The sequence below is a fragment of the Panthera tigris genome, chromosome D4 (genome assembly GCF_018350195.1).
Source record: "Panthera tigris isolate Pti1 chromosome D4, P.tigris_Pti1_mat1.1, whole genome shotgun sequence".
Taxonomy (NCBI): Eukaryota; Metazoa; Chordata; class Mammalia; order Carnivora; family Felidae; genus Panthera; species Panthera tigris.
This window is the reverse complement of record NC_056672.1, coordinates 81,644,458-81,667,966: the sequence shown is the minus strand read 5'-3', so window position 1 is coordinate 81,667,966 and position 23,509 is coordinate 81,644,458. Positions and strand designations below refer to the sequence as shown.

The 23,509-nt window shown below is 49.5% G+C and overlaps 2 protein-coding genes across 6 annotated transcripts in view; one reads left to right on the top strand and one right to left on the bottom strand.

Annotated features, from left to right (window-relative positions):
- The window catches only part of LOC102949164 (spermatid perinuclear RNA binding protein), a 72,379-nt gene extending 64,835 nt beyond the window's left edge, over nt 1-7,544 (top strand). For 2 of the 4 annotated variants that reach the window (XR_006210379.1, XR_006210378.1), the window contains one exon: nt 4,570-7,544. The gene's annotated coding sequence lies outside the window, so the exon portion shown is untranslated. Of the gene's footprint in view, nt 1-1,842 lie in introns of all 4 variants that reach the window. The other 2 variants (XR_446578.3, XR_006210377.1) reach the window with 1 other exon arrangement.
- Nucleotides 7,545-12,498: 4,954 nt separating this feature from the next.
- Nucleotides 12,499-23,509, bottom strand: part of RABGAP1 (RAB GTPase activating protein 1) — a 165,839-nt gene continuing 154,828 nt past the window's right edge. Inside the window, exons 21-26 of one of the 2 annotated variants that reach the window (XR_001511510.2) lie at nt 17,927-18,031; nt 16,986-17,069; nt 16,209-16,280; nt 14,374-14,571; nt 13,544-13,689; nt 12,954-13,042 (exon numbers count right to left, since the gene is read on the bottom strand). Coding sequence is in view for 1 of the 2 variants with exons in the window: in XM_015543029.2 (XP_015398515.2) it covers nt 12,920-13,042; nt 14,374-14,571; nt 16,209-16,280; nt 16,986-17,069; nt 17,927-18,031 (582 nt within the window). In the remaining variant the exon portion in view is untranslated. Of the gene's footprint in view, nt 13,043-13,543; nt 13,690-14,373; nt 14,572-16,208; nt 16,281-16,985; nt 17,070-17,926; nt 18,032-23,509 lie in introns of both variants that reach the window. The other variant, XM_015543029.2, reaches the window with a different exon arrangement.

Below are 23,509 nucleotides of genomic sequence, written 5' to 3'. Positions count from 1 at the left end.
AGGCCCAGCGGGGGCCTCACACCTCACATGGGGTCACAGGGTCCTGAGATCACAGGCGCCTCCTGTGCTGGAAGCCAGGCTCTCTGACTTGAGGCTGTTCTGGACCAGATATCCTGGCCTTTTAAAAATGGGGCTGTTTTTTGTGAGACCAATTGGGAAAGATTATATAACTGGAAAGATAGGCTGGAAGACTTAGGTGTGGTTGTATAAACAGAGGAAGCCCTTGTATTTCAAGCTTGTTTTTTTTTTTCTGTTTGAATGTCAGTGACAACTTGAGGTATAGGTTTTCATTCAGCTAATGCTTCCTGCATATATGTTCTGTCTGGCCTGAGATTGGTGATGGGGATGTCTTAGAAGATTTGAACCAAGACACTCAAGGCTGGCAAGGTTCTGACTCACAGGGTAAAAGGAAGAGGGGCCTGGAGGGCTGGCAACCCAGGTTTGGGGTAAAAGTGTCGGGAGCCGTCCTGTGCTGAACAGAGCTTGGGGAGTGCCGGATTGCAGTGGCCTGTTCCGATTGCCAGGACTTTCCCCAGACTAGGCTTCAGGGACGGTGGCCAGCCTGAAGGTCGCAGGCGGCCCTCTAGGTTGCGCCGCGCTTGGTGAGCCCTGCTGGGATGGCTTTGAGGTTTCTAGATTGCTGCACTGGAGCCGTTCTTCCGAACTTGGCTGAGTCTCCCGCTGCTGCAGACCATGTCGCCAGCTCCTTTGCTAACAATTGCCACCTGGGTCTCTGAGTAGGGATAGGTGGGGGTGGGGATGGAGGCAGAATCCTCTCCAGGGAAAGACAGTCCTCCCTCACCCCAAGTCATTGTCCTTGGCATTTGGCCATTTCTCTGCGCCACCTGCCGTGATGCTGGAGGGGAGCAGGAGGAAGGAATGGTTTTAAACCCAGGTTGCACGAGTTCCAGAGCAGTGACTTGTGTGAGGAGAGTGAGTACCTGGCCCAGCGCTCGCTTAGCAGCTGTTCTTTCCCAGTGGCCGATCTGTTTCCCACCCTGCCCCTACAGTGTGGAGAATCGCCGGGCACGGACTGTTTTTCTTCCTGAGCAGGCAAGGCTGTCGAAGCCCAGAGAGCTCTCCAGATCACCCAGCTTGTTTGTGGCAAAACGCTGTGGCTCCTAATGAGTTTTTAACCACACAGAAGAAATGACATGTCTTCCACTGTTTTTGGAGTTAACAGAAGCCCATTCTTGGGGACAAGAGTTGAATTAGACAACAACTGTGGGATCTAGAAATGATCTCCTTTTATAGATGAGGAAATGAAGGCTTAGCCAAAATGACTTGCCCCAAATTATACAGCAGTAAGCGGCTGAGCCCACCCATTCTGCCAGCACTGTGCTCGGTACTGGTGGTTTGTCTTACTGGTCTAGACTGCTTGCCTGCCCAGTTTCCCTTCCTCTCTCTGAGGCATTCTGCTTACCTCTCTTCCACACTTCTGGGACATATCCTGTGTGGTTTGAAACAAAACAAGCAAAAACCAATGCTCCACCTCTCGCCCTGCCCCCTGCCATGTGGAGAAAAAAAAAAAAAAAAAAAAGAATCCAGACTTTGGGCTTATTCTTTCTCTGGTTCCTTTGGAGGAACTGTTAGCTTGCCCCTGGGCTTAGGGGACTGGTTAACCTTGGGCCTGGCAGCCTATTCTGTTACTGTTGTTGTGCCTGTTTCCATACCGTTTTTTGGTACCAGAACTGAACTCTGTAATCAAGTGTAGACCAGTGATTGCCGCTGGAGAGACCCCCAGGGGTTGGTAGGCAGGGAGGGATAAGCTGTTGGAAGTGTGATTTTCGTATTCTTCTGCGTCCATGTTTTGGTTGTTGGCTGTCGTCTGTCCCTGCCTAGGCCTTCATTATCTGCTCCACCCAAAGGAGTCATCCTCACAGTAACACGTTGCCCACGGTGCTCGGATGCTGTGGGATCTCACTGGACCCTTCCATCATGGAGATGTTCTCAGAAGTTGCTCCGCTTTCTAACATCTCTCATGTCCTTGGAGGCTATGTTAAGGGAAATGTCGTGGACATCATCTAGGAGGTGAGAAACCTCTGGAAGGTGGCACCTGGGGAACTTGGGAAAGCCGAGGGCCCCTCCAAATGAGATTCACTGAGGCTGCTGGGGAGACCTGGGCAGATCACGGACCTTTCCATCAGCTATTTTAAAGGGTTATTTTGACTTGTACGTGACTCTAGAAGGAAGGTTAAAGACGGTTGTAGGAAAGCAGTTGGGCAGTTTGGGCAGTGTGTGCCTCCCGAGATGGTGGGGCTGTCCTGGGAGATTAGGTGTGATGAGAAGTGAGGCCGGTGGTGACCAGGAATGTTTAAGCAAGCCAGCTATTTGCACAGTGCAGAGGGATTTCTTCCACGGGATGTCAGGTTCGGATGGCACGCCGATGTGATCAGTGACACTGCCAAGGCCACTGCTCCCCTCTTTGGCACGTGGATTCGTTGAGAAACATTCACTGTCAACTACTGCTTGCTTCCCAGGCTCTCCCAGCTGGAGAAAATGTCAAGATCTTCTGTTTAGACAGCAGAGTAGAAGGTGAAACCACTGACCGAGGTGGAGTGCACAGGAAGGGGGAGCTCAGGGGCCTGACCAGGTCAGAGCCGTCTCCTGTGGTTGGGGAAGCCTCTGGCAGGCCTCCTGCTCCGTGAGGAGGCCTAGGACCTGAGCAGCTTTGACGGGAGTGGCAGAGGCTTCCCGCGGAGACTGGCATCTGCACTGGATGGAGGTCTGCCAGGGGGGTCATGAAGGAGAGCTTTCCAGAAGGGGGGCACAGCGTGCACAGAAAGGGCATAGCCTTCTGGAGCAGCACGAAGGTACTTGCTGATGGCAGCTGGTACCTGGGGCCAAGATGGGGAAGGTGTGGGGAGGGAAGAAGGTGCTGGCAGGGCAGGAGTGGGCGATGGGAGAGGGGCGGCAGTGTGGGAAGGGCCATCTCTTTTGGGCTGGGAAATGGGGGTTTGGTGGGCCCAATTTCTCATCAGTGGGTGGCTGTGAGCCCTCTTCTTGTGCTGTCTGGGTTAGTGGCTCTTTGGCGGTGGATAGAGAGGTGTGCAGTCTGGCCAGTCAGCATCTTACCCTTGCCCCGAGTTTCTGCACGTGTCTGCTCTCCTGGTCTCACCAAAGGGAGTGACAGGTACTGAGTGTTCACTCCTATAGAGGCCCTCTGCTTTTTAAAAAAGTAATGTTTTGGTTTCTTTACCCGGGCAAGGTCCGGAGCTCCTTGGATTCAGCACCTACAGAACATGGTTTTTACTTAGTGGGAAGTTGCAGATTTGCCACACAGAGCACTTTAAAGAGAGGGGGGAGAAAACCATGTAAGATTTTGGCGTCTAGCTCAGTCCTCCCACCTCTGGCTCATCCTGGACAGGTGGCATAGAGCGCTGAAAGGAGTCAGGGTGGGTTTCTGCACCTCTCTTATTTATGTAGCTCTCTTGGGGACTAAGGCTAAAGAGGCAGCTGTGGTTTTGAACCTTCAGGTCAGAACTATGCAAGGTTACAGGTGCACTGAGACAGTGATCCTGTCTGCCTTTGGGGTGGCCAAGACCTGAGGGTCAAGTGTCTGCAACTTGTCTTCTTACTCTGTTGGGCCACAGAAGTATCACTTGTGTGTGTCACAATGTGGAAATATATGGGAGCACTCCCTTAGACCTGGTGTCAGCAAACTTTCTGGAAAGGGCCAAACGGCAAATCTTCCAGACATGGCTATTCAGCTTGGTTGTGGTCACGCAAGAGCAGCCAGAGATGGTGCATAAGCCCAGCTGTGGCTGTGGTCCGATAAAATTGACTTTAAAAGAAACAAAAGAGTGGGCCTTATTTTGCCTACCCCTGCCTTAGGCTGTAGAGACTGACCCTTTGGCTTAATTATGACTGGAAACTTCCTTCCATCTGCCGCCTGGCCCATCTACCTGAAACAGAAGGCTTCCTGAGCATCTGTTCTGTATGAGCACTGGGGAGGAAGGGGCAGTCCTGGCCCGTAAGGACCACAGGTTTTGGGGGGGTGGGGCACTGACAGGTGAGAGCAACATGTAGAACAGAACAGGGCTCAAGGAAGTCCAAGGTGACGGGGCCCCAGTGACAGAAGGGCTAAGGGCAAATCAGGAGAGCCCTAGGAAGCTGCTCTGGAGAGGACACCAAGAACCGTGTAGTCACACAGGCATGTTGGGCCCAGCCTGGGCAGGGCCCTGAATGCCAGGCTAAGGAGCGTGGGCCTCATTCTCTGGGCCCTGGGGAGCCAGTGAGAGATTGTGTTTAGAACAGTAAAGTGATCACAGGTGCATTTTAGAAACGGCACTCTGGTCATAGAAGACCAGAGTTGTGGTTGCAGATGGTATCTCGGTTTTGTCCGGACATTTTAGGCAAGAGTTGGGTGGGTGTTGCTATGAGTAGAAAGGAGAGGTCCGGAGAATTGGTTGTTCTCTACCGTTCTGACTTGGCGGAATTTGATAAGTCCTCTGTCTCCAGGCCTTTCTGTCTTGCTACCCTTTTAAATAAGGGCAAGACAAAACCAGGATTAGATTCTGGCTTGGGGCCTTGATGTGTGAGAGTAAAAGTGAGTTCCCCTTGCTCCAGAATGGAGTTCATGGCAGGAGAGCTTCACGGAGCAGACTCCCTTCCCGTTGGCATGCAGCCAACACACGAAACAGGCCTTGCGAGAAGTGCAGACGATGGTCAGGACTCTGGAGAAGCCTACAGGACACTGAGGCAAGATGCCCGTGTGACAGGCCGAAGCCAACACTGCTCGGGTGTATCACAGACTGGCTGAGGCCAGGCCTTCTGGCGGGTGCATGGGGAGACGGAGGTGAGTCACTCATGGTGCCTGCCCCAAGGTGCTCAATGTAGTTGGGGCGACAAAAAACAACTATAAATGTATATAGTCCTTTCTATTTCCCCGATATCCACAACCCCCGCCCCCCCACACCCCCCGAGATTTCTAGGCAGGTGGAAGGATGCTTTTTACTGAGCCAAGGTGAGGTGTGAGGGTCAGGAGCTGCCATGGGAGGGCCCCTGGGGACTGGAGAAAGGCCACCTGGTCTGAGTGTGTGTGCACCTGCTGTCTCAGCGAATCCCCCACAGGCCCCTGGGAGGGGTGAGGCTGCCTGGTGCCTGCGGCTAGGAGGTGTGGCGTCCGCATTGGCCTTACTGAGAGGTGGTTTCTTCGTGGTCCGCTGGCACCCTGGTCAGGAGTGAGGGGTCTGGTGGCTGCCCTGGCTCCCTGGGGAGCTGTGTGACATCCTTGCTGGGAACCAGGTGAGGGTTATGGAAGGAAGTTTTGGTGAGGCTGTGCCTCCAGGGCATGTTGGATGCCCGCCTTGCTTGTCAGGCTCTCTCTGGTGGAGGGTGGGCCTCTCGGACTTTGCTGCCTGGTCTTGTCTTTTTGGGGGTGTGGAGGGGGGGCTCTTGTGCTCTTAACGGTAGGTGTGGGACTTGGCCGAGGGAGGAGCACTCCTTGTGTTTTCCATAGGCGTTTCTCCGCTCCTCGAAGGGGAAGGACAAAGGTGGGCCTGGCTGTATGCGAGGTGTGGCCGTTAGAGGCAGCTTGGTCCTGGCCCCGGCCCTTGCCCTCTCCTCGTCCCTGAGCGTAGGCTTGATGCCGTTTTCTTAGCGAAATAAATGGTCAGAAGGTTGCTTTTTTTCTTTGACTCTAACCTAAATATTTCTGTTGTTCTGGAAAGTCACATTTTTTTTTTGTTCATGGGAACTAAGGGTAGGGACAGGAGTGTTAGTGCAGAAGACTCTTTAAGGAGTCCCTTCTCCACTGGTAATTTATTAGGTTACATTTAAGTGTCCAGCCTCTTTCTCCCCTTTTCCGGGCTGAGCACCGCTCCCCACCTCGGGGTTAGGAGTTGGTCTGCTGTGTCAGGGGCAAGACGTGTTGCTCCAGATGGGCTTGTTTCCTGGATACGTGTCACTGTGACGCATCCTTGAGTAACCTCATCTGTGGCACTGACCCCTGAGGTAGTGACGATGCCCACAGGAGCTTTGGAATTCCGTGCCGGGCCAGCCCCGATTCCCCACTTACTTCTCTCAACCTTTTGTGTCAGAAGTGCTGCCATTAGACGCATCCCTTTCCCTGACCAGGACGGCATCTCACGCTCAGACCAGCCCTGGGCCATCAGGTAGGGTTCGCACTGCACCCCTACTTCATAGAGGGAACACTGAGAGCTACCCGTTCCCTCGCTCACTTAATGCAGCGGTTTCTCAGCACCCGGCCGGGCTATGGCTGTGTGGGAGGTGGCTTAGCTGCCATTTTTTGCTACCTTTCTTGGAGAGGAAGGCTTGTTTCTAGAAACTCAGCTGGGGAGCCAAACCGTAGGCAACCTCAAGACCCCGACTAGGGCCTTAGTTTTGACACCTCCTAGGAATCCCAGGCAGCTGGCGCCCGTGCAGTCTCCCAACTCCAGATGTACTTCCTTTCCTGGGGCTTGAGGAAACAAAATGAATGCTTGCTTGACGGGGGAGTGCTCTGCCTTTGTTCCTCTTGACTTCTAGTGAGGCACAAGCCCCTTCATTTGGTAAATCTTACGTACATTAGCCCTCAGCAGCGCTTACCCCAAAGTGTTTTGTACTCAGGCCTTTCACCAGGGACCCATCCGCTGGCCTCTTGTGCTGAACATCTTGTCCAAGTGGCTTGTGGCTTTAGGAGAGGACAGTCTCCTGAGAGAACCCTAATTATTAGGGTGAGGACACTTCTGGGGGCAGTGAAGCTGATGGGCCTGGCTCGGCCTGTTAGCTCCACAGCCCGCCCACCCTGGTCTCAGTGCCATGTGGCATTACCAGAGAGTGGCCTGTAGGACTTGTCACCCACTCCATGCAGAACTCCTGGTCTGGGGACGAGGCAGCTAGCTCAGAACTAAGGCCCAGATCTATTCGAGAGGGGGCTTCTCTCATAAAGGAGCAAGGTGGCCCTGCTCGGCCTCAGCCCCTGGGGTGGGGAGTCCAGGAGGCATGGAGAAGGCCGAGTGTAGTTGTGGGTAGAAAACCTTTCCCTACTGCACGGTTACACACATGACATTGGACTCCTGGCTATGGCTTACTCTCACTCTGGTCTGGTGATGGCCAAGGTAGTTTTTTAGGTATCAACTGAAAATATCTATCTGTATATCTATTTACTGTGTTTTGTTTTGTTTTGTTTTTTTTCTGAATACGCAAGTGTAAATAGTATCATTTGCAGTGCAAAGTCCTTGGCAATAACTTTACGTTGTGTATTATGTTGAAAAAATTGGCAAATGCGACCACCATGGATTGTCCTTCCCGTCTGGGGCAATGATTACATGTAGGACTCTGAACTTTAAACCTTCGGCGTGGTTGAAGCAGCAGCCTGCATGTGTGGACTGTCACCAGTGCCTCGTCCAGGATGCCTGGCCTTCATCCAAAGGGACTCTCTGCCGCCCCAGCGCCCACACTGTGGCTCCTTCGCACTGACTATGTCGGACTCTGCCGTAGACTGGTCCTCTTGTCTGGCTGCTGCAGTCTGTCTGTAATGCCCTGACATGTTGCATTCTCCCCTTTTGGATGAATAAAAATAAAAGCTTCTGTCTTCAATAGCAGTGGACCCACTTTGGTTAAATGAAAGCTGTGACTCTGATGAAGTGGCCGAGTGCAGGACCACTTTCCTGGCCCTCATGACTCTCCAGGTCAGAACACGTGGCAGGATCTTCCCTTCATGGAGAGGGATGAGGAACCAAGGCCTCGGTCCTGTTCCTTACAACTCTCTGCTTCTCTAATGGTGCAAAATGTTTACTGAACTGAAACTTTAACTTGGGACCCTGGCGTAGTAAGTGGTGACTTACGGGTGCTGAGTGAGGGCTCAATTCTAAACCTTAGAATTTACCAGGTACTTTTCACACATCTTAGTCTTACTATATTCGTGGCTATTCCCCAGGGCTGGCATCACCCACACATGACAGATCAGAACACTGAGGCTCACAGATAAAAGAACTTCTAAATGGCAGCAACAGTTTGTATCCAGAGCTGACACTCCACCCCTCCACTCTCCCCCCCCCGCCCCCCCCCTTGTGAGGGTCCCACAGTGGAGCTGCCCCAGAACATCCTGAGGAAGCAGAGCCAGGCCCAGGCCTGCTGATGCCTCTTCCAGGTAAGTGCAACCACTGTGGGTAGACGAAGGCACTGGGTGTTCCTGCTTCACTTTGTAAGTCAGGGCCCACCTCCCCTCTGCGCGCCCTTGCACCGGATTCATGAGCGTGCTTAGAACTGGCCACAGAAGAGCTGGCTGGCCTGGGCCCGCTCGCTGCTGCTCCCCTGCCCCACAGTCACAGCGAACAGCCTGTGGAGTTGAAATGGGGGAGTGAAGGGCGGGAGCCTTGCTGGTCTCGCTCGCGGGCCCCAGAAGAGGAGGAGGTGGCTCTTGAGAGAGAAGGTTGAAATGGCAGATCTTGTGATGGCGGGCAGGAAATCTTCCACCGCTGCTTACAAATCTGAGGATAAGATCACTGAACTCCCAGGGGCGTTCAGACAGCTGGAGGGACCAGCAGCACACAGGCGAAGGATCAGGAGCTTTATGGCGCCCCAGCAACCCCTAGGATACAGGCGAGGAGAAGAACTCGGAAAGGTCGTGTGACTTTCCAAAATGAGTGGTGCATCCGAGGCCACAGTCTGGCCTAGAATCCAGCGTGCAAGTGTGTCGTTGGCAGTGAAGTGCCCTGCCGGTCACGGGGAGCTAGAGGTGCGGGTTAACGGCCGTGGCGCCTGGGCCGGGAACCCATGGGTCCAACTTCCTCTCCGATAAAATGGGGAAGGGGCGGAGACTCAGTGCTTAGGCCTCTCGCTCTGGGAGCCACTGCCCCAGCCATTGGGTGTGGTCCTAATCCTTGCACCTGTTTCATCCTTCTGACCTCATCACCCCCCAGATGTGTCCTAGGAGAGGGGGCGTCCCGGTGTCAGAGGCAGGCTAAGCAAGTGAAGCGCTCTAATGCCATAAACCTCCCTCAGACTGATGAGGACAGGCCTCACCCAGGTCACAAGGGGCCCGAATCACCTCACTCCCCGGTGCGTGGGCTCGCTTCTGTTGGGTCAGTCAGAGCCGGGAGTTGTGGTCTCAGCTTATTTTTAGCTCCCGTGGATTTTCTTTTCTTCGCTCCCGCTGCGGGGACTTGGAATTCAGAGCAGATGGGGTGGCAGCACTCCTGGGAGACTAAGGAAGATGCCGCCTCCTCCCTGGGAATTCTTCCCAAGGCTCTGGAGAGCAGCTGGGGTTCAGTAGGGCCTGCAGTCCACGCGGCCTGTGCCGTACTTTCGCTGCTTTTGAGCAGCCCTGACAGCACGGTCCGGGAAGAGATGTGGCCACGGTCAAAAGCGTGATCTGAGTTTTCCAGCACGAAGCCTCATGCTCTCTGCTCTACCACGGTTCCCTCTAGCCACCTCCACGTCTGCTGCCGCTCTGGGCACCAGTGAACTTCCCTGTCACCGATGAGTCTTTTCTGGTCCTGCCCTCGCTGTGATGTAGAGCACGCTACACTTTTCCTCCCGATGGCCACAGCCTCACACCGTGGCCCCTTTCTCTTTAAATGGGGGTGCGTAGGCCTGCGGTTTGCCCTTGCTCAGTGTGTACATTTCGTACGGTCTTACCTGCCCTTCAGGATTCCACATCTACACAGGGACGTGGAGATCTTTTTGATGGTGACAACTGTTGGCAGTGTTGGGGGGAGGGGTGCTTCATCAGCCAGAAGCCTAGGACAGCGCCCCACAACAAACGGTTATCGGTAGTGCTAAGGTCCCAAAACCCACGCGACTCCCAGCCGTCTGGATTCTGGGCACCTCCCAGTGGTGCTTCCCGGACAGTCTCAAGTCCACACACCAAGAGCTCCATTTCTCTCCCTTTGTGTCCTTCCCCCTTTCTCTCACCAAGTTTCTGTAACTCTGCAGGAATCGTCTCCAATCTGGCCTATTTTACCACCTCTCTTTATAAAGACTCTAGATGTCTTCTCCAAGTTTTCTTCCTAAAGGACTGACAGGACTCTTCCCCCCCCCGTTTTTAAGGCAAGTTGGCTTCAAACCCTTCAGTAGTTCCCTCCGCCTTCAAACTCCTCAGCCTCAGGGGCCTCAACCTCATTATCCAGTCTCGCTCCGTCAGACCATGGCGTACCCACCTGGCGTTTCCTGCAGCTAAATGTCTTGCTGCTTCTCCATCCCACAACCCCCTCACGTCATCAGTGCAGAAAACGGTCACTGCCACTTCACCTCCCTGTCCCCACAGGGCCCCATATACCTGTTTCAGCACTTAGCATACAGTGTGGCACCTAGTATTCTCAGTCTGAGTCACAACACAGCTCGGGGACTTCCCCGAGAGCGAGGACCATCTGAGTGACCTTAGGCCTAACGTGCCCAGGCTGACTGGTACACGGACTCCTTTCGCTGGGCCAGGGCTCAGCTGGGAGGGGAGGGTTTCTGCCGAATCCCTACACTCCCAGACACCGGGACCCTTGGGACCGGAAAAGCCTAGAGCGAGCTGGCCCTTCCGGACTCCTGCCCCAGCTAGCCGCGAGTGTGGATCCCACAGATAGGTTCTCTAGCCTGCAAATGGCAGAGGACTCCCAAATGTGCCGTGGAGCCGCTGTCCTGGCCCCTCATGAGGCACCCGCCCAGCTTCGGGGCAGCGGAGAGAAGACAGGGCAGAGGCTTCACTCACCGCCTTCCCTTCTTCAAGGCCGGGTGCAGAAGGGGTCCTGAAGGGCAGGTCACACGGGGAACACCGCAGGCTTGGGGAGACTGCTCTTCTTCCTGCCGCAGAGAAGGGGGCGAGGTGGTAAAGAGGGACGGCCGGGGCCCTGTGCATCCTTAGGGTGGAGGGGGACCCCCGTAAGTAGAAAGGAACTTTCTGAAAGATGTGTCTGTCCATGCCGCCACTCTTCCTGAAAAGCGTTAGGGCTAGACCCCAGCTACTCGGACTGCCTCTTCCCCCACAGCTACTTCTCTTGCACATTCACATTTCAGGCCTCGAATTCCTCCCATCTCTTGCCTGGTGAGATGCTTTCACCTCCTGTAGGACTTCCTTAACCCTCCAACACGGGAATGGCGCCTCCCCCGGGAACACGGCACTGGATTTCACCAAGCGGGTCAAGTCTGCCGTGGTGGCGCAGGCGTCGGCCTGGCACAGGAGAAGCTCGTCTCCCCACACCCCGTGCCGCTGGCGCGCCGGAGCCGTAGGGGTGGGGAGGCGCCTGGGGCCCCCACACACCTGTCCCGGCAGCGCGGAGGCTGCTCTTCCCGGACAGTGGGAGCAGGGAAGGGGGCCGGAGCACATAATGATGAAACCGGTTTCTACAAAGTGATGCTCTTTGTACCAAAATATTTAATGAATATGCTGTTAAAATAAAACCAACAAAAGAAATAGTAATACAATTTTACTGGTTTATATTTCAGTTCATAAAGTTGACACACTGAAACTACCCTAGCACAATGTCCACGCACCTAGTTTTAGATGGGCTTACAGCTGTTTTGGTAACTGAACAAGAAAGACACAGAAAGCGGTGGAGGGTGTGGTTCGGGGGGTGGGGGTTGCCATTGTTACCTCCCTTGTCACAGTGACCTCAGCAAGCGTTAGTATAGCCAACAGGAAAAGAGATACAAAACAACCCAAGAATCTTTATACACAAACCAGTGCCTCTTAGAACAGCTGCCTGCACCCTGCGTGCGGAGACCAGATCATCGGCGCCAGCCCGTCAGCATATCAGTATATAAATTAAAAGGCTAGGTTATTTGTTTTTTTAAAGGTGCTAAAACCTCCATTCTGTAGTTTTGAAGTGAGAACCTGCAGCCCATCTGAACAGCGAGGTCTGCACCCAGCACACTCGGGGGAGGGCCCGGGGGCCCAGCCAGCCAGGGAGGGACACGGGTCAGCAGGACCGGGCCTGGGCCTGTGCATCCCGCACATGTGTCTACACACACACACGCACGCACACGGCGCAGTGTCCTCCTCGCCTGTATGACCTGTTGTGCAAAAGCACTAGGGACCTTGAAGTGATGGAGCATTTCCCAGCTCCGAGAGGGTGGGGGAGGAGAGTGGAGCCCAGCAGAACTGGAGTGACATTAAGTGCCCAAATATCCACATAATTAGGTTGTGCAGATCAGTCTCAGTCTGGGATTTAAACACTGTCAGTTGGGCACACTGGGAAAAGATATTTATACACACACACACACACACACGACACATGAAGCAAAATAAGATTTGTCCACGTTATGATTAACCCTGTCTCACAGTCGGTCAAGTCGCCCAGCCCAGCCCTGTGACGTTTTGGCAGCTAACACTAAAAACAAGAGGAACTAGAAGAGTTGCATAGAATTGATCAGAAACGTGAATAATGCCAAACCCAACACCTGTGCAATGTGTTCTTTAACAAAACTAGGTGGCTTCAACTACAACCAGGAAATCCTCCTATTTAAAACAAAGTGCTTCTCCGCGTCTACCTGGAGGACCCTATGCTGGCACGAAGTAGATAAGAATTATTTGCGATACTGATCCCCTGCCCCCCCCACCCCCACCCCACAATATATATATAATATGTATATTTAAAAACAAACAAAAAAAAGATTAAAGGTTTAGAAAAAAACCAAAAGCCTGAAGGATCCCCAAACTCCGATAATGTCAACTCGGCCCTTGGGCTGGGTGAGGTGGTGACCCACACCAGGAAGAGGCCTGGGAGCTCACACGGAGGATGGTTTCCCAGAGCGTGTCCAGAGCGTCACTCAGCCAGCAGGCCTGTTAGCATCAGTAGTTAGGAGAGCCTTACCCCAGAGGCTGCCTGCTTCATGAGCTCTGGTCCAATGACCTACCAACATGCTGCTATGGATCTGACTTAGGTACATTCTGGTCCTGGGACATGTCACAGAATCACACATCTGGCCAAAGAAGGCAACAAAAGGTGTCGTGTTTTCTGAAGGTGTCTGGAGGCAGCCACTTCACTCAGCAAGTCTCTTTCCCTTGAACCCCCGTTGCCGTCTTTATGGAGCTCAGGGTTCGGTTAAACCACGTCTTCTTGGCGGCCTGTACCTCGTTCAGGGCAAGGCCTAAATGGTGCTCCAAGTCCTGCAAGGGGAACAATGTACGGTGAGCATGCTGGGCTCCAGTGTCAAGGGAGGTGCCTCCCAAGAGCTGAGCCAAGATGAGAATTCAGCCTATTTATTCTTGAGAGGCCTCTGGAAATTCCCCAGTCTCCACCTGGCATAAAAGGGTCTGGAATCCCTAGAGTTCTGGGATTTTTCCTAGTTAAGACCTCTTCGTTTCTTGCCTCGTCTACTTATTAAAACAACCTCCTAACTGAGCGCTTCCTTCTCTTATCCACCGACTGCACATCAGGCAGACAGAGCTAATGGTCTGGTTCAAAGACCACGCCACTAATTTCCAGCAAAGACCTTTAAAGTCTAGACTCCCTAGCAAGACATTTGAGATGTTTCATAATCTGGACCCAGAGACACTCTGCCAGCTCAGTGCCCACCTCCACCCCTGCCTTCCTGGCACTCCTCACTGGGCAGGCCCTCTCCTCCCTCTGCCGCTCAGCACGCCGCTCCCTCCACCAGGGATGCTCACTGTTCTCTCTCTTCTGCAGCTGCAACCCTGGTTCATTCTTTGACCACAGCTCACATACTGCTGCCTTGGTGGTGCTTTTCCTGATTGTCCTGGACAGTCACACAAGCCATGTCTTAGCTTTGCAACCCCAGCACCTAGAACAGGGCCTGGCAAAGAGCAGATGCCCAGTGAATGTGTGTGATGTGGGACACCAGGCCCTAAGCTTTAGTCCTGAACTTAGTCCCTTCCACACACGGTGCTTAGGGCCCACTCTGTGCTCTGTATTCTACTGGTGCTCGTGGAACTGGCCCGGCAGTGTGAAGATGACCTAAGTAAGCCCCACTTTCTTCTTCGGAAGTGGAGGCTCAGATAAATCAGGTCACATGTTCAAAGTCACAGAGCTAGTTAAATGATGGGAGTTGGGACCTACGAGTTCGCAGTTAGGAAGTCCTCGGACACAGTGCCGAGAGCCCTTTCTGAGCATCATCCTACGTAGTCTTCAGAACAAACTATCAGATGGGGGCCTTGTCTCCATTTGCAGATAAGGACTCTGAAGTGTAAAGAGGTTCTGTACTAACCCAAGGTCACAGTTTGGTGGTGCAGCTGTGATTTCAAAGCAGGTGTTCTCTGCTTCACCAAAAAGATCCCAAGGTTGACGGACAATTCTCTGATAAAGTCCAATTCTTATGACCGTCCAAATACTAATTAACATCCGCTGGTAAATCGTGAGTAATGGGCTTCTTCCCACAGGGATTACGGTCAAAGGTTAAAAGGGAAAAGACCCCCACACCATAAAGGTCATTTCCAGGGTTTCCAGCCCACGCGGGCGGGCCCAGGGCGGCGGCCGTTACCTGGATCTTGCACTCCGCTTCCACCAGCTGCAGCTTGGTCTGGGCCAGCTCCAGTTCCATCTCCCTCAGCTGGTTCTTCAGGGTCTCCTTCTCCTCATCTGTGTCCTCATCTAAAACCTCCTTGGCTGAGCTCAGGCCCTTTATGCGACCTTCTTTGTTGAAAAATTCCCGGCAGCGCTCACAGTCATCCACTTTTTGCTGAAATTGAAGGTCAGATGTGAAGAGGCAAAGAAGAGAAACCAGCCCTGTGGGAAGGTGTGGGCGCCTCCTTTTTGGGGAGCCAAGAGATGGCTTCTCGGTTGAGCACCACAGCTTCTGAAAAACTATGTTCTCTTTGGCAGATGCCCTACTGGAAAAGCCACGTGGTGTCATACACTAAAAGCAATAAAAATATTCTTATGTCCTGGTCTGTCACCTCCCTTCTAGGAACCTCGGTTAAAAAAACGAAGATGCCGTGAGTAAAGATTCATGTACAAAGATTTTCACTGTGGAATCAGAGACAGAAACAAAATGGGGCAGGGGGTATAAACTATCCAACCGCTGTGGGAGAGGAAATACAGAGCTGTGCTGTATTTATACAAGGTAGTTTGTATGCAGCCTCTAAAAAGTTTTTGAGGAATTTTTCATAGCACGGTGAACTGGTTAAATGCTGGGTGACCAAGGAACAGAAATGTCTGTAAAGCATGGTTACAAATATTTACCGCATTTCATCAAAGTAAGATGGCCTTGACTGGAAGAAACCCCATTTCATGTTCCTCTAAGAAAACATTCTTCCAATTAAGCCACTTTAGAAAGCCCTCAGTTATAAGGCATGTCCCAATTTCTCAGATGTGAATGTGGAAAAAATGAGTATCTCAGAATGAACGGCATTTTGTACGTTGAAATAAACACAGAAACTCAAAGAATGTACACCGAAGTGTTAATAACGGTGATGTTATTTGTGGGTAATACAATTACAAGAGCTTGTTTTCTTTCATTTTCCAAATTTTCTGCAGTGGGCATTAACAGTTTTAGAATCAGATAATAAGTCATATTTAAAAAATAAATACTGCTGTTTACACTCTACTCAGGGCGGAGGCCAGGTGTATTCTCGCTCCAGGTAAACTGCTGATGTGTGTGCGAGGCCATGAGCACATCCCTCCCACCCTCCTGTCCACGGGGTCGTAAGTGTGTTAGAAAAGCATCTTTCGGTAAATTACTCATCTCTGAAAAATGTGGTAAGTGCTTCTAACACAGGGACAGCCTAAAGAAAGAAAGCACCAAGTTACAAAAGCCCCCAAACTGGCAACAAAACAAAAACATTACACAAAGTCCTCGATGTTTTGGGATCCATTATAAACAGAAGTAATTGAGCTCCGAAGGGGAGTGTCCCAGTGTACAGAACACAGGGAATGACAAGTGATGCCACAGGGTCCTGGTCTCTGCACCCCTACCCTTAAGCAAAACCCACTGCTGGCTGGACTCCTTCACCTCTGTGCCCTGCAGTGATCACCTGCTGTACTGACGACATTCGGAAATCCTGGGTCGCCTTTTTTTTTTTTTTTTCAGTCACGATATCCAGAGGATGTTAAGTGGATTTATAAGGAAAAGGCCAATTGTATTTTAAGATTGAAAACCAGATCTCTGGGTCTCATCTGTACTCCCTTCCAGAGGAGACCGGCACACCACCAGCTGTCAGCCAGGCCATGACAGGAACCTAACAGGGTACTGGGTGGCTTCTCTCACGTTTGAAATCAAAGGGAAATCAAACTACCCTCTCCCAAAATCTGTTGTGCAGAACAAAGCCATAAAATGAAGTAGGTTGTACAGAATCTCTTTGGTAGAGGAAAACTTACCCGAATTTTCTCAATTTCCACTTTATTAGCTGTCTGCTGCTTCTCCAATCTTTCACTCAACTGAGAACAAATCTACAGAAACAAATGAAATGAGACAGTCTCTTGAGCAGTGTCATCATCCGCATAACCTGGGTTTGGGATGAATCCGGCAGTGGAAGCTGGACCGTGCTGAGCGGAGAGGACGGTACTTGCACACCGGGTGGAGGTGGTGCCGGGTGGGGGAGGGTGCCGGGGGGACGAGTCGAGTCGGGGGAAGAGCAGAGGTTCCTCTGGTTGGGCCACCTCCATATCCATGGGCCTAGGGCTCGAGGAACTCACTGGTGCCCCACTCGATGGCCAACAGTTTACACACACTTGACGGACTCACAAGCCGGCACGAGATCCAAGTTTAGGAAAGAACAAGACCAGTTCAGTTATGTTCTTAAAACTGAAACCAGCCAGGGAGAGAAGTGGTTCTACGGCCTACGAGCATAGGTGAATGTGAGGCCGTAAGAACAGAGCGTGGCTCTCATTTATTAAATGCCTATTTATCGGTGGGGCAGGGTGCCAGGCCCTCTACAGACACGATCTTATGGAACCCTCATGACGGTTCTCGGAGACAGGGACCATTTCTCTTATTTTCCCGTTAAGAATCAGTGACGTCACTTGCCCGGTGAAGTACAGTGACCGGTCGGTGCGGGTGGCAGAGCCGGGAAGCCCAGGGTGTGGAGGGGACACACTCATCCAGGCGAGCAGGGCTTCCAGAGCATGTGGCCCACCAACAGTGCACTCACTCACCTGCTTGTAGTCACCAATGATGGAACTGTTTTTTCTAATCTCAGATTCTGCTTTGTCGAGTTCCCGACGACACATTTCTTTTAACTGCAGGTGTTAAAAAAAAAAAAAAAGGAAAAGTGAATGTCTGAAAGGAAATACAAAGCTCTGGCACTAACTGCTCTGTTCTGGGCTTTCCAAAAAGTAACCAACCTACTCAGGAAGCGTTCTGTTTCACCTGCCTGGTCTTGATGCCAGGAGGGGGAGAGAACAGTCAAAACGCTTCCATAAAAGATCAAACCCCGTTTCGGAGTGGGGCTTTGGCTAAGGCTCCCCCTGCCAGTGCAGCACAACCGTGAGCTGAGCTGAGGACACAGCATAAACCAAACAGACTCAAGAGCTCATCAGAGAACTGCCCCTTCCTCATGATGGAGAAAACGCCCTGCTCTCATTCAGGCTGTCCTGACAGAGACTAAACAGCATGACCATTACGGAGAACCATGAGGGCAAGAAAGGGCTTCCTCCGTGGCGCGAAGCATCCAAAGCTCTTCGTCCTATGGCCGCGGGTCTGTGCCCCCAGTGACTGTGGAGGCTAGCTCAGGATAGGCCTTCCAGAGTTTGCTCTGTGGGGGAGATGCCAGCGGACAGGTAGGGGAAGAGCTAGACATTATATGATGGCTGCTTTCCTTCTGCAGAAATGCTAAAATAACTCTCTTCTTTGTCACACTCGGATGCTGACACACAGGAGTTTCTCTTGCCCCAAGAAAGGATGGTCTTTGCCCCACTGTCTCCTGCTACGCTCTAATTATTAACAACCATTATGCTTTACACAGTAAATTAAAAAAGCCTTTGGAGGGAAACTGAAGCCAGCTGTCTGCGGGTTCCCCAGTGGCAGCAGGAAGCCGCCAGCTGGACTCATGACTGTCAAGACACAGAGGCATGTGGGAGGGCTGAGCTCCCCTTACCTGAGCAGACTCATCTTCCAGCCGTCTCTTCTCTTCTTCCGCATCAATCAACTTCTGTTTGGTCATAAGCAGCTCCTTATTGAGTGCATCTGCCTTCTCTTCAGCCTGAAGCATGTAAGAGATGCTGTCACACAACAAGAATCGAGAACCGGATGGGGTCTGAATTGGCCAGCACAATCCCATTTTAACGTGACTGGGAAACTGATCCAGAGAGGGGAAATGACATGCCTGAGGTCACACAGAGACTCTCATGCACAAGTGCCTGGCTCAGTCTCTTGCACAGACATTGTGCAGGACAGTGGTGAGGGGCTCAGCCTTTGGCATCAGATAGCCTGGGCTCAACTCCCATCATTCCTGAATCATGTGCCACTTGAACAAGTCACTGAGAATCATTCTGAACTTCAGGCTTGTCATATGAGGGATAAAACACAGAAAGGACTCCGCACAGCACCTTGAATACAGTAAACACTCAATAAAAGGTACCTGTCATTATCACTAATAATAGTAATGATAAATTCTGGTTTTCCTCCTCCAGACTCTTAGTATTTCATGTGCTTCATCAAACAAGTTCTGCACCTCATTCTCATCACTTGATAAAGGAAGCCACCTCCCTCCTGACACTCTCTTTTCATTATCTGAAATGGCCACCCTCTACCCCAGTGTTTTTTGAAAGCATACAAAAGTCTGGTGGGTAGATCTGTGGGTCTAAGTGAAAATGATGCACCTATGCCAGATACAGGAGTCCCTGAGACTGGACATTTCAAGGATAAGTGAAGAATGAGCATGTTAGAGGGCACAAGCTCCTAGTTACAGACCGCTAGATATGGAGGGTCTTTGTTATATACCAACCTCCTTTTTAACAATGAATGGATGGTGAATTCCCTGAAACTAAACAGCATTTCTGATGTCACCTAGCTAAAGAGGTATCATGGAGGGGCGCCTCAGTTGGTTAAGCGTCCAACTTCGGCTCAGGACATGATCTCACAATTTGTGGTTTTGAGCCCCGCATCGGGCTCTGTGCTGACAGCTTACAGCGTGGAGCCTGCTTCAGATTCTGTGTCTCCATCTCTGCCCTCCCCCACTCATGCTCTGTCTCTCTCTCTCTCTCTTAAAAATGAATGTTACAAAAAATTAATTAAAAAAAAAAAGAGGTGTCATGGAGCCCCTGGCACATTCCACTATACCACCTCCCCTGATGAATCTTCTTTGGGGGGATCAGGATCTGCAGGGCTGAGGCCTTACATGGAGAACTGAGAATGGCATGATAATGCAATCTCAAAAAGGCATTAATTACAGGCAAACTGCACAAGTGTGCAATTAAGTGGGGTCCAAGAGTTAAGGCCAATCCTTTCTGGGGAGTGGCTTGTCATCTTCTTCTACAGCTCAAACCCAAGAAGCAATCAAAAGGGAAATGAGAATCAAACAAGAGAGGAAATAACTAGTAAAGAGGGGCAAGTCCGGTTAAAGACTTGTTTTACTTTGATCTGTGGAGCAACCTATTACCTCTCTTTTCCCTCCCCTGGACTCAGTTATCCTCTTCTGAGAAGTAATTTGGAGCCTGCGGCACATTCGTACGTTCTCTCAGCTATTCGTCATCACTATCATGGTAGTGATTCTAAGAAGTGTGAAATGGTCAGGATATGAACTGGGTCTTTGAAGTCAAGTCTTCCCTGCCCACTCTGGCTCCCCAGTTTGTTTAAAAAAAAAAAGAAAGAAAGAAAAAAAAGAAAGAAAAGAAAAGCAAATGGGGAAGTGATTCCTTCACGTTCTCACAGTGCATGTAGCAGAGCTGTAATCTACAACCAGGTGGCGTGACATTAAGCCCAGTGTTGGTGCTGTCACGCCAAGAAGTGACTCTCAATGCTGTGAAAGGGAGGTGCACAGAAACTAATGGACTGGCCTGACCAGCATCCCCTAAGGGCACCACACTCCCTGCACTCCATCTGCATAAGCACAGGAAGAGGGAGGGTCTGGAGAGAATAAATACAAATCCAGACTTCCACTTCTGGTCATGAAGGACTAACAGGGACCAGATTTACCCTATTACTGTAAACAAAAAACTGGATAAAATGTATGAAACTACTATTTTCAGACAGTGAAAATAATAAATGCAGGACTGTGGTTCCTGGGAGAAAGAAAACAAACAAGATGGATTCTACTACCACCCTGGATTTCTACCTAGAGGCACATTCTGGACAAGAAGTAGGGCAAAGGGTTCCAAATAGCACATCTCAAAACATCAAGGAGGCAGAGTTAAGGGGCCAGAGATGCTGACAGAGGCCTGGAAATAAGAAAGCTCTGGAATAGCTAATAAGGTAATAAAGGAGATAAACTCAAATCATGAAAATACCCAATTAAACCAAGGAAGGCAGAAAAGGAGAAAGAAAAGAAATAAAAAGCAAATGCAACAAATAGCCAAATAGCAAGATGGTAGACTTAATCTACCATATAAGTAATTACATTAAACGTAACTGGCCTAAACATTGCAGTTAAAAGAAGGGGATTATCAGACTCAATAAAATTAAGCAAGACCCAACTATAAGCTGGCTACAAAAGACCATTTTAAATAGAAAGACACAGATATGTTAAAAGCCAAAGGATGGAGAAAGATGTACCATGCAATATAATGAAAGTTGGAGTGACTACATTAGTATCAGACAAAGCAGATTTCAGAGCAGAGTATTGCCAGAGACAAAAAGTGACATTTCATAACAATAAAGGACTCATTCCACTGAGAAGGCGTAATAATCTGAAATGTATGCATAAATTCAAATTACAGGAAATTAAAGCTGACATAACTGAAAGGAGAAATAAATGCACAATTAGAGACTTCCTCACTGTTCTCTCAGTAAGTGATGGAACAAGCAGAGGGAAAACAAGTAAGTTTATGGAAGATTTTAACAACACTCAATCAACTTGACCAAACTGACATTTATAGAAGACTGTACCCACAACAAAAGAACACACACATTTTCCAAGTGCTTGTGGGACATGCACCCAAATAGAGCAAAAGTAGGCCCTAAAATAAGCATAAATATATTTTTAAAGGATTAAAATCAGAAAGGATATGTACTCCAACCACAAATGAATTAAATCAGAAATTAACAACAGAAAAATCTCTGGGAAAAATCCCTAATAGTTGCAAATTAAACAACTAATACTAATAGTTGTTTAATAAACTAATACTAATTGATACTAACCAATTCACAGGTCAAAGAAAAAATAAGAACTGAATGAAAATAAAAACAAACCTATCAGAATGTGTAGGATGCAGCTGAAATAGTGCTTGAGGGGGATATGTAACTTTAAAATGCTTATTTTAGGAAAAAAGGGGTCCAGGGGCGCCTGGGTGTCTCAGTTGATAAGCTTCTGGCTTCTGCCCAGGTCGTGATCTCATGGTTCCTGAGTTCGAGCCCTGTATCAGGCTCTCTGCTGTCAGCACAGAGCCTGCTTTGGATCCTCTATTCCCCCTCTTTCTCTCTGCCCCTTCCCTGTTCACATGCTTTCTCTTTCTCAAAAATAATAAATTTAAAAAAAGGGTTTTTTTATTTTTAAAAAATGTTTTTAACGTTTATTTATTTTTGAGACAGAGAGAGACAGAGCATGAACGGGGGAGGGTCAGAGAGAGAGGGAGACACAGAATCTGAAACAGGCTCCAGGCTCTGTGCGGTCAGCACAGAGCCTGACGCGGGGCTCGAACTCACGGACCGCGAGATCATGACCTGAGCCAAAGTCGGACGCTTAACCGACTGAGCCACCCAGGCACCCCAAAAAGTTTTTTTTTAAAGAAAAAGAAAAAAAGTGTCCAAAATTAATGATCAAGCTTTCCCTTTAAGAAGCTAGAAAAAGAGGGTCCCTGGGTGGCTCAGTTGGCTGAACGTCCGACTCCGGCTCAGGTCATGATCTCGTGGTTCAGGAGTTCAAACCCCCTATCAGGATCACTGCAGTCAGTGCAGAGCCCACTCTGGATCTTCTGTCCCCCTCCCTTTTGCCCTTCCCCCACCCATGCTCTCTCAAAAATAAACATTAAAAAAAAAGCTAGAAAAAGAGCAAACTAAACTAAAAAAGAAGTTAGAAAAAAAATAACGGAAAGGAGAAATCAATGGAACAAAACAAGCAGAAACAAAAGAAACCAAAAAGTGGGTTTTCAAGAAATCAACACACTTGATAAATTTCTAGAAATGTCAAATTAAGGGAAAAGAAGACACAAATTCATTCCATATCAGGAATGAAAGACAGACCATCTCAGTAGATTGTATAAACATTAAAAGAAATACCAATGGAAATACCAATGACTTTGCCAATACATTAGATAACTGACATGATTATGTTACGTGAAAGACAGAAATGATGAAAGTAGACACATGAAGAATTAGAAAATTTGAATAGCTCTGTGTCTGGAAGTAAACTGAATTCATTATTAAATAATTTTCAAAGAAAATTCCAGGCCCCCATGGCTTCACTACAGGTAAATCCAAAATTTAATCAAGGAAGAATACTACACAAAGGCCTTAAGAAAACAGGAGGGAATGCTTCCCAATTTATTTTTGAAGGCCATCATTACCTTGACACCAACACAAAATTAAGGAAACTCCAGACAAATATTCCTCATGAACACAGAAATTTTAATACAAATAAAAATCTGAAGGGAAAAAAAGGAAACCCTAAATTTCCTCGGAATGCAAGGCTGGTTTACATTAAAAAATCAAATTATGTCACCATATTAACAGAATTACGAGAAATAGTAAATAATCATCTTAACAAATGCAGGAAGAATAACAAAACTCGACACCCATTCATGACAAAAACTCATCAAATAGGAAGAAAGGAGAACTTCCTCAACCCAATCTCTGGAAAATCTACAGGTGACACCTGGGACACGGCAACAAGGGAGCCTCATTGGGAGGGGGCCTCTCCCGTTCAACACTGTTCTGAAGATCCTGGTCTGTGCAGGAAGGCAAGAAAAAGGCCTAAAGACTCAAAAGGAAATAAACTGTCTTTATTCCGAGATGAAATGATTGTGTATGTGGAAAATCCTAAATAACAAACAAAAATAGCTATTAGAATCCTAAGCGAATTCAGCAAGGTCACAGGATAGAAGGTCATGTAATCAGTTTTATTTCTGTTTTTAAATTTTAAATATTTATTTAGTTTTGGGAGAGCACGAGCAGGGGAGGGGCAGAGAGGGGGCAGAGGATCTGAAGCGGGCTCTGCACTAATGGGCCGACAGCAGTGAGCCTGATACGGGGCTTGAACTCACGAATCATGAGATCGCGACCTGAGCCGAAGTTGGACACTCACCAACTGAGCCACCCAGGTGCCCCTAATCAGTTTTGTTTCTAGAGATTAGCAAGAAATTATTGGAAAATGCATTTAAGAAAACAATATCCTTTACAATAAATTTAAAAATGTGCAAGCCTTGTTAACTGACAACTAAAAACAATGCTGAAATTGAAAAAGACCCAAATAAATGAAAATTATAACCTATTCATGGATTGGAAGGTTCAAATACTATTTAGATGATAATTCTCCCCAAGCTGATTTATACATTCAGTGCAACCCTACTCAAAATCCCAGAAGGCT